Source organism: Saprolegnia parasitica (genome assembly GCF_000151545.1).
Source record: "Saprolegnia parasitica CBS 223.65 unplaced genomic scaffold supercont2.314, whole genome shotgun sequence".
Lineage (NCBI taxonomy): Eukaryota > Oomycota > Saprolegniomycetes > Saprolegniales > Saprolegniaceae > Saprolegnia > Saprolegnia parasitica.
This window is the reverse complement of record NW_012156708.1, coordinates 2,821-12,662: the sequence shown is the minus strand read 5'-3', so window position 1 is coordinate 12,662 and position 9,842 is coordinate 2,821. Positions and strand designations below refer to the sequence as shown.

The 9,842-nt window shown below is 56.5% G+C and overlaps 2 protein-coding genes across 2 annotated transcripts; both read right to left on the bottom strand.

Moving 5' to 3' along the window:
• Window positions 1–1,167: 1,167 nt before the first annotated feature.
• Window positions 1,168–2,303, bottom strand: SPRG_16518 (hypothetical protein; the record flags this gene model as incomplete). The annotated part of the gene is made up of 4 exons (XM_012355824.1): window positions 1,168–1,384; window positions 1,439–1,571; window positions 1,633–1,708; window positions 1,896–2,303. The coding sequence occupies 4 exons, from the start codon at window positions 2,301–2,303 to the stop codon at window positions 1,168–1,170; spliced, it is 834 nt and encodes a 277-aa protein (XP_012211214.1).
• A 3,768-nt stretch (window positions 2,304–6,071) lies between these two features.
• On the bottom strand, window positions 6,072–8,340 carry SPRG_16517 (hypothetical protein; the record flags this gene model as incomplete). The annotated part of the gene is made up of 3 exons (XM_012355823.1): window positions 6,072–6,988; window positions 7,018–7,640; window positions 7,893–8,340. 3 exons carry the CDS (start codon window positions 8,338–8,340, stop codon window positions 6,161–6,163), a joined length of 1,899 nt encoding a protein of 632 aa, XP_012211213.1. The 3' UTR covers window positions 6,072–6,160.
• Window positions 8,341–9,842: the final 1,502 nt, after the last annotated feature.

Here is a 9,842-nt window from a genome sequence, read left to right as displayed (position 1 = left end):
TCTTGGATCGCGCCTCGCTTCCGCTGCACGGCGACGCGACCTCTCTCTTCGCACTCTCCACAGCAGCGTCCTCTATAAGGTATATACTACCCATGAGGTATACCGATGTACCAAACCTTGCGATTTCATTTTCAAACGCCGTGGAGTCGACCTCGCAACCTGGTGGCGCGGGCCAAGAGAAAAAATGGAATTTTTTAAAAAAAAGTGTTCCGTACACTTGGTGTTGAGTGGTGCTTCTCCGCACAACCTAGCCTGTAAAAGCCACAAGACTGTAGAATGGAAACCATTCGAGAATTGTGTTTGCTGATTACAAGGCGTCGGGTCGTACCAAGCAAAGCACCGAATTTCAACCGCCAGTGTACGAAGCACGCCGGAAGTGTTTTTCCAACACTTGCCAAGTCTAACAGCAACGTTTGACAATGTCAAAACGGTCTTTGGTTGTTTAAACCAAAAACGTCCTGGATATCCCCGGGAGGATGCCAGCCATGTTTTCTTTCGTAATTTTGTCCCGATATAGCTACAATCTGGATCTAAAATCAGGTCGTTTCGTGTTCCCCACGTAGGATTTGCAGCAGACAGCCGATCGACTTCCGGGCAAGCTTCTATACTTTCTGGAAGGTCCTTCCGCAACGCATAATGACGTGGCACCCGCATTAGTCACATAGACTGTACGTGGCAGCGTGCAAGGATCGCCGCCGAGACCCAATGGCTGAGAAGCAAGTACCCCAGGCGATTCGTACACGATGGCGCGGTATCATGCTCTAGGAACCAGTCGAAGAGCTTTGAGTGGACTAGTACGTAGTATTGCCTTGCATCCAAGCTTCTCTGCAAAGGAGAGCAAACACATACTAGTATATCAAGAAAACTGTATTTTTCATCAGCACAGGCTCAAAAGCTGCTCCTAAATGTCGCACAGCTGGTACATGTACTGCCGCCTTGACAAACGTCGTCTGGATTTGCACCAAGAAAAGCTGGAGCGCGACGCCACTCTTGATGACCAAGATCTAGAGCGTCAGAGATTCGGACCCTTGACGTAGCTGAGGGGGCGGTCGATAGCGACCCTAAAATGGGCGCTGATGTTGATGGGTCTGCATGCACGCGGGCGACGCCAGCTGCACACGCTCGCCGAAACCGGCCGAGCGATCTGGCGCGCCACGGGCGTATTGTTCACTTGAGCGTGCTAGTACGCAGAAACGCTTCAAGGCCCTTGCCCGAGGCATGCGCGTAATGGCTTGGGCGTTGGACAAAGATATAGGTGTCGAGCGAAAGCGCAGCACGGAAGCACCTACGCGACTTGACCTTGAGCACACTTTCTGGATTGAGCTGCGTCTTGAGCAAGGACGGAATGACCTCGGCAAGACAGAGGCAGACGCCCGAAAACATGCTGGCTCATCGGATTGTAGCCCACCGGCTGGATCGGAACGACCTTGGGCATGACGCCGCATTCGCCATCGATTTCGCCAAGTGTGCGACGGTCTCCTTCTCGACGTGCTTGCCCAAGAACTCTTGTGTGATGAGCATGAGCGGCTTGAGGATCGAGCGCAGCGTCGTGGGGTGTTGAAGGTGACGCGCTTCCACATCTCGAGCGCTTCTGGCGCACGCTGCACGGCGTAGTCGAGCGCGCCATGATACGCGACGCGAGGACGGCGTCGCAGTACAGCTTGTCGAGGATCTTGAGCGTCGGCTTCAACGCCATTGCCATCGGCGGCTAACGTGACAACCACATTAGTGCTGTGGACACAGTGCACCAAACCGCCGAGGAGCGAGATCGACGAGTGACACATGCGCCACGCGTCAAAGGAGCTGCCTCAAGCGACGCCAAGAGGTCCGTCGTGTTGGAGAGCGCGCGGGCGTTGGCAGCGATGAAGCCGGCGTGCATGGCCACAGTCGCAGACGATGTCCGACTCGTCCGAGATACCAGCGACAATCATCGGGAGCGCCTTGCCAAAGTACTTGGAGAAATTGTTGCCAGCCGGATGAAGGCGCACCCAGAGAACTCCTCCGAGGTCAACGAGCGCAGAGTGCGCGGACGCTGTGGTGCATGTCGTCAACGCCAAACGAGAGACAAAGCGCATGACAGCGCGCGCGAGGGCATCGCCGTCTTTAGCGCCGTCTCCATACATGACAAGACCATCGACAGACGTCGCATGGCGCACACGACTGGAGACCGAGCTTGGCCTCCGCGTTACCGGCACGTGCGACAAGAAAGCTGACTGCACGCCTTGGAGCGTCGACGCCATCGTGTCTGAAAACGGCTTGATGATCTTGGCCAACACGGCCGCGTCGACAACGGAGGCACGCATCGCTAGCAAGCTCGTACGACGAGCCTCCTCCAGCGTCAAGGGCGTCCCACGACACGGATGCGCGGCACGAACCAGAGGATCGGACCACCGTGGGCAGCGTCGACGGCGTCACTGAGAGGTTCTCAACTCGACTTTGCCCTGCAAGGCTGAGAGGCGTGGACGCGACGCACATGTCGGGGTGCGTGGGGCCGCCGATGGAACCATCCGCACACATCGAGCTCGGCTTCGACGCCACGCGGTAGTGCAGGCTGGACAAGCTCTGACGAGTGCGCATCCGAAACGCGAGGTGCACGGCCTCGCGCACGCAGTGGGTTCTGCTGCTAGCGAGTCGCGAGGTCTTTCTGGGGCCATCTTCTTCGTCGCATTCGGTCGGCGGCGAGCACGCGCTCGTCCTCGGGCATGGCATATTGTAGAGTCGTCCGAGACGTTGGCGCCTGGACGACGTGGCTTAAACCTTGTCGCACGCTCTTGCCGGCAAACGTCCGAAGCGTCACGAGAGCTCGCCATCTTGTTTTCAATTTCGTGGCGCGAGGGCATCTTTGCGAGCAAACGAGGCCTCCATGCTCGTTACGCTGCTCTTCGAGGGGTCGATGCGCACAGCGAGTGGGCGATAAATGGGCTCGAAACGGCGCCGGAATAGCGCACGCGTCTCGGCCTCGGACAAAAGATGCGCCGACATCCTCAGCCTTGCGCTTGGTCCATGACGGCGTCAGCGTCGGACACGCCATCGCCCCGAAGGGTCGTCCAACGCTTCGCACGGGCGCAGTGGCTCAAACCTCGTGCACTACAGGCACCTGGATCCTCTGTGAGACACACGTGACGAAAAGGACAGTGTACCTCGTGTCAGACGCGATCAAGCGGCGCGTCGATACCACAAGCATCGAGGACACGCTCGCGTTGACGCCGCGGCCTCGGGTGCATCCTGGCGAGTGTCAAGCGTGCGGGTCGTCGACGAGCACGGCCTCTACCAGACGGCGTGGGCGTCGAGAGCTACAGTAGAGATCGGGGATGAGGCGACGTTGGGCGAGAGGATTGCGGCGGACAGTGCATGTTGTTGCTGCGCTGCCAGCTATCGTGCGGTGACTGCCATGTGCGAGCGGCAAGGCACGCTGCGGAAGGTGGTCGAGGTTGTAAGCATGCGGCTCAGTGCTATCAGACGTTGCGCGCGCTCCGAGCTCGACGCGCAGCTTCGTCTGCCCCTTCGGCCGCAGCGTCCTGTCTCGTCGTCGTCGCCGTGGCATTTTGGATCACTGGCTGGCATCCGGATCATGTCCGGATAATTTGTCGAGATCTGGGGTCAAGGAATTGGGTCGAGGCCATCGTCCGCATTCCTCATTTCCGTGCTCGAGGTTGTCTCTGTCGGCATCTGTCTCGGTAGACTTGATAATTTATACCTCGCAGCGCGTAGATGCCCAACGTAAACGCAATTGCGTTTTCTGCCGCTAAACGGCCCCGTTGGCTGCAACCCATAGCTGCAAGCGGTTTCCATCAAATGACCTCTTGGCCGCACGAGCTTAGTTCCACCGTCCACAATCGAGAGGACGTCCGCTTGCCGTACGACCGACGCCGTGGAGCGCACTTTGCGGCGTGAACAATGCTCGAGGTTGCTGTCATTCTCTTGTACAAGCACTGCGTATCGCCTTGGCCGTGCTTGTTTGACCTACACGACTAAATGTTTGCGTAGAAAGAAGACATACTGAGGCGGCAACGTGCCTGCTCTGTTGATCTTACCGCACTTGGTGGCAATCGGTACAAGAGCTGCGCGCCACGGACCCGATATCGCGCGCACCCGATAGCTCCGTCCGACTTTGGCATGCACATTGGCGTGTCTGGGAACGTTGTTTGGATGCGTCATCAGAGCGCGCGCGAGCTTGGGCAAAGAAGAGCCGCGCGTGATTCAAGCATCGGAATCAAAACGTTGTGTGCGTTCGATTGCAACCAGTATCACATTATTTAAAGCAAATTAGACAGAGCATCATCCTTAATAGTGTGAGAACTATTGATCAAGATGGCGATTATCAGACCACAGACGCGTCAACACGACGTAGGAGATATGAATATCTCTCTAGACACTCACTGAATGGTGTACATGTCGTTTCCGACGCTGGACGCGGCGTTCTCATGCGCAAATCCAATTTCTTACTTTTTGGAGGTGGCGCGAAAAATGTCCAAAAATTATACTAGTACACGTTATCGCAGGGTTTGAGAGCTCCATGGACCCCAATTCAACCAGCCACAGTTGGCAATGGATCTCGACACGGGCTGCGATCATTTCGTTGGGCCGCGTAGTTGCTTGGGCGCTCACACAAAACTCAAACTGCCGAGCGTCGGTTTTCCCAAAATGCAGCACGATATTTCGATCGAATATAGGTTGAAATCGCGGGAACTGAGGACGCCATCTCTTTTTGTTGATGTTGAAGGGCGTGTTGCATGTGGCCGAGGGAGGCATTGCGCCCGCAATATGCTGCGTGATGAGGCCCTGACTACGCCGTACAGTATTTCGGTGTAGCAAAAAACACTATATTCTTTTTGCTCACCGCAGTGATTCCCAGGTCATTCATTCCCTTTCGCTACAGATCTCGAACGGCGACACCACATAGCATTTTGAACTGTCCGAAGTGTGGTCTACCACTTTGGCAAGTATGTGCGACTTTATTTTCAAACTTGATTTTGGTCGATCCGCCGACGCGGCACGGCTGCGTTCGTCCAAATGTGACCTATATACATGAACGTGTTTCGCGTTATCTTCGCTGTTACAAAGAGTTCGCATACGTAGAGACTAGCTATCTCCTTCTTCTTCATTCGCCGGGCCGTGGCTGCGCAGCCGGTAAATGTGGTCTTTATGGCTGAAAAAGCGGGCACCAATAACAACGACCCGCGACGCCTAAAAGACAACGCAGAGGCTCCTGGGGCACCACTGACGTTGCTGCGTTGTGCTTGAGGGGAATCTATCAACATACTCTACGCACACGCCATCACGAGGTATGGTTCCGTCGCCATGCGACCATTTCTGGAACTCGCGTGCCCTGGCACAATACGCAATCTTCGTCGCCTTGGGCCAAGATGCGCATGCCCTCTTGCACGTGCACACTACGGACTCTTGCATCTCGAGCTGTCTGGCCGCGGCGCTTAGGCTCGTCGGGGCCGTCTGCACAGGCTCCGTCGAGGCAGCGGGCGGGAGCGTCGTTGAGGCCGCGGGACTAGCCTCTTTTCAGTCGGTATACGACGCAATGCATCTAACTGCAGGCCAACTTTGAAAAGTAATCGCTTAGGAATTCGATTTTCTCGGCCTTAATTCACGAGTGTTTGCCGCAGAAGTGGCTTGGCGATCCGCCCACACCTTTACTAGAAGTTCAGGCAATTCTCGAGCTGCCCCTTCGAAACCGGCGACAAGACGTTTGCATCACAAAAATCAATAATAGAGGTATTGTCTGAGGATAACAATACAACGAGACACATATGCACATCCCGTAGGTTTACGAATATTTCCGGCAATCTGCATCGGCGCCTCAAGCCCCAGCGCAACTTTTTGTTCCGCAAATCGGAGATATGTTCCATGCAAGGCAGTGGTTTGACTTGGTTTTTGTATGGGATGCGCTCACATTCCTCACGTTTACGGATACATCTGGAATATTCACTTGCAATTTGTATTGGCCGTCCTCCCTGCGTCTCCTCCGCCCGACGCAGTATACGTAGATACGAGGTTTCAGTGTATAGTAGTGCACCACTGTGAAGGGCATCGGATGCATACCGCAGTCGACACGTGAGGGCAGCCTTTGGATGCATTTGGTAAAGGTTTAAAGCGAAGAAGAAAGTTTGGTGAAAGGAAGGCGCCACCATGAATCCAATCGGCTATCTTAATTCGAATTGCTGGGCGAGCGCTTGCGCTTGCTTGAGAGCAGGCGCGAAATCTGCGCGCTGAGCTCCTCATCATTGACGAATCCAAGCCATTTTGTGAGTCGCTCGCCAGTGACCGTCCCGTCGGTTGCCCAGAGATGTCCGATCACGAGTGCTAGGGCCCAGTCGACGACCTCGCCCGCCGACTGCAAAGTCGTAGTGCGCGCCGCCAAGCTCGGAGCCATCGGGACCGTTTCGTGGGTCTTTCGTCCTTGGTTCGTGAGCTCGGGTGTGATCAACTGGAGCATCCTTGCGCGGCGGCGGCCTGGCAACGCAATAAGGTCCAGAAGAAATACCATGTTGCCGAGGTGGTTGGTTGCGTCCATGCAGTATGGCAGTAGGAGTCTGCTCGCCGTCACGTGCTGTCGACGACCCGCAAGCTTGATGAGACAGTCGCGAGGCTTGCCGATGCCTGCCGCGAGGAGGTACCGGGTCGTTCCGGTGTGGTGGTGCCTCGACGCCTCCAAAAGCAGCTTGTAATTCTTTCGGAGCGCTGGGTGACGCCGCAGGATCTGCAATACGACCTCTAGGTTGCCGGCGCGCACTGCCGCCAGTAAAACTGCGTTGGAGGCGCTGACCGTAGAATTGGCCAAGAGAAAGTGTACAACGTCCCACGCGCTGCGCTGGATCGCCGCCTCGAGCGCTTGAGGGCTATAGCAAGCGGTCGAGTGCTCGTGGAGGAACCGAACCAAGAGCAGGTTGTTCTCGGCGCATGCACTTTGCATCCACTTGCCGTCCAAGGACCCGCCATTGTCGATGAAGAGACGTAGGAGACGAGGCATACTCGGCTGGCTAAATGCCGTTTTTTCCAACGGACGTGCGAGGTCGGGCAGGGGTACCCGAGCGATAGCAAGTACTCTGCCACTTGCAAATGCCCATACTCGAGCGCGCATCGAACGACAACGTCGCGGGTGCAACCTTCGCGTCGGTTCGTCAAGAGGAACTGGATGACACCCAGATGACCGCCCATCACGGCTTTGTCGACGGCGTTAACAGTGCAGCCAAACGAGCCGCGAGAATGGAGGTACTGAACGACGTCGAGGTGACCAAAAGTCGCAGCCAAGTCGAGAATATCGGGCGATGCACCTTCGGTTCGGTGCTCAACGAGGAAGCGGACGACGTCGAGGTGTCCATGGCGAATCGCGCCGTCGAGCGCATCGACCGTGCAGCCTTCCGTGCGAGCTGCGTGGAGGAACTCAACGACCTCGAGATGCCCGTTGGTCGCCGCTTGGCTCATGGCCTTATCCGTACAGCCTTCGCTGCGATGCGCATGCAGAAATCGAACGACGTCGAGATGGCCGTTTCCAGCCGCCTTGTCCATGGCGTCTGTCGAGCACTTGACACCGCGTTCGTGAAGAGCTTGAACAAGAGAGAGGAAGCCTCGTCCTGCGACGTCGTCCAAGACGGAGTGGTCGTGGAGCCACGGAAAACAGTCCAGCGCTAGCGTTGCGTTTTGGAGCGTCGCGCTGTGGAACGCAGACTTGATGTCGTTCAGAACAAAGTCGTCAGGATTGGGCTAAAAGCGCTGAAGCAACAGGACACCCCGCGTGTCCTCGCTTCTCAAGACAGCGTGCAAGACACGTCCGAGAAGGTACGAGGCACTCCACGCCGAGTCATCTATGCCACGATGTGCGTCATCCGCTGGCAATGACGCTCGGAGCAGTAGCGTACCTGTGCCTCTCTTGGGACAACCGGAAGTGGCGCGTCGCTGCTTCAAGAGAAGCTCTGCGATCTCGAGGCGATTCTTATGCAAGGCCAGCAGGATCGCGTCGTCGGACGCGAGGTCCGGGCGGCAACGCAGCATGCGCTGGGCGAGGTGCTCGCAGCCATGAGCGATGGCGAGGTGCAGCGGCAGGCGGTCGTCGCGCTGACGCATGTGCAGAGCGCAGTCGGTGGGCTTCCACTGCGTAAGACCTATGGCGTCTGGGCCAGACGCCATAGGCGCCAGACGGTCTGGCGCGAACGTCGAATGGAAGGAAGCGTCGCAGTCGTAGACGTTGTGCACGGCGTCGAACTCAACGAGGTCGTTGCAGGCGCGGAAGACCGGGCGCACGTCTGCGTACACGCCAAACTGAAACTCAAACACAATGGCCGCAAGCTCGGGCAGCGCGAGTAGCACGCTGTGAAAGGTCGATGCCATCGCCTCGCACCTTTTTCCGCTGGATTTCAAATTTAGTTCAGTGTAACGTTGCTGGGGCGTATCCGGATACGTCGATTTGATCCAAGTGGCAGAGCGGTTTTGAGGCCTTCGTCCTTCAGGCTCCGAGCGCTCCCCATGACAGGATGGCTCTCAACACGGTCCCTCGAAGAGTGCTGCCAGGAGCGACGTGGTCGCTACATGTATACACGATGCAAAGTACGGCGTGTCAAAGTCGTCATTGGATTGTTCACGTTTTCAGAGCGCTTTGTATCTTTAGTCGAGCATTGCGTGCGTTGTAGGACGATGGAGGCAACGTAGCGCGGCCTGCTCTGCTCTCCAAAGTGTCTTCTATCAATGTGCCAACTATAGGCGAATCCATTTCAGACATGATGTCGTTGACCAAATGGCGTCGGCGTCCTGGAGTGGTGCCTCTAAGATTGCACTACGATCTTAGTTTGGCATTTACGATGAGTATAGGATCGCGCCTCACTGCTGCTCTACGCCTCGCACGACGACGCGCCTGCGCATTCCGAGCTCTCCAAAGCGTCCTCTACCAATGTGCCCAGTCTTGGCGAGTTCATTTCCAACCACGATGTTGTCGACCTGGCCTGGCGATAAGTTCGATGGCGTTGGCCAAGAAAAAGTATGAGAAGTGTTGTGCCACACCACTTCCAATCTCTACCGGTCAATCAAGTTGTCAATAATTGCCTTCCTCGAGCGTCGTAAAAAGCGACATCAAATTGTTCCAACAAATTGTGTCCGCTGAAGCTTGTATAGCGCGGGTCTGGCACTTGCAATTTCGGTCGACTAAATCGTACTCGGGCGCTCGAGTTGCAAGTGGTCGAGGTGCGCCTTTCTCGGGCACAAGGCGCACCAGCTCTTGCGCGCCATCGATCGAGGTACGATGGACCCAGCGAACGCGAGTCCACGCTCGCCAACGACCAAGCGAGCGCGCCATGAACGCGACGGGCCCGTGACGACGCACGCGGCCTCGCACGAGCAGTGGCGCTGCTCGAGTATCTCGAGGTCGTTGCGCTTCTCGTCGCTTGCCCTTGTAGTTGGCATGACTCCTGGGCGTTCGTCGTGACCGAGGTTTCGCGGCCACGTGCGTCTGGACGAGCTTGCTCTATACGAGCGCCTCAGCGTGCTTAGCGCCACAAGAGCGGTCGATCGCAGCGCAGAGCGTCGCCTCGGGGTAGGCTCAAGCCGCGTCCAAGAGATCGGCGCGCTCTCATTGTTTTTAGACTACGGCACATGCTATTTGAATTGGTGCGGCAAATGCCACATTTAAATATGACGTGGCGTCACACCCGTCGAGGCGTCAAGGGTGGCCGCGCCCGTGCAGCTCACGCAAATTATGATCCGTGGCTCAATATCCTGCATCAATATACCATCCACGAAGTGGAGCCCGGCGAATGCCGGCTTGAGTCCATCTCCGAGCTCTCCATTGCCAAAACGAAACACTGGCAGCTCTCTCTCGTCTTTGATATGGTATTTCATCG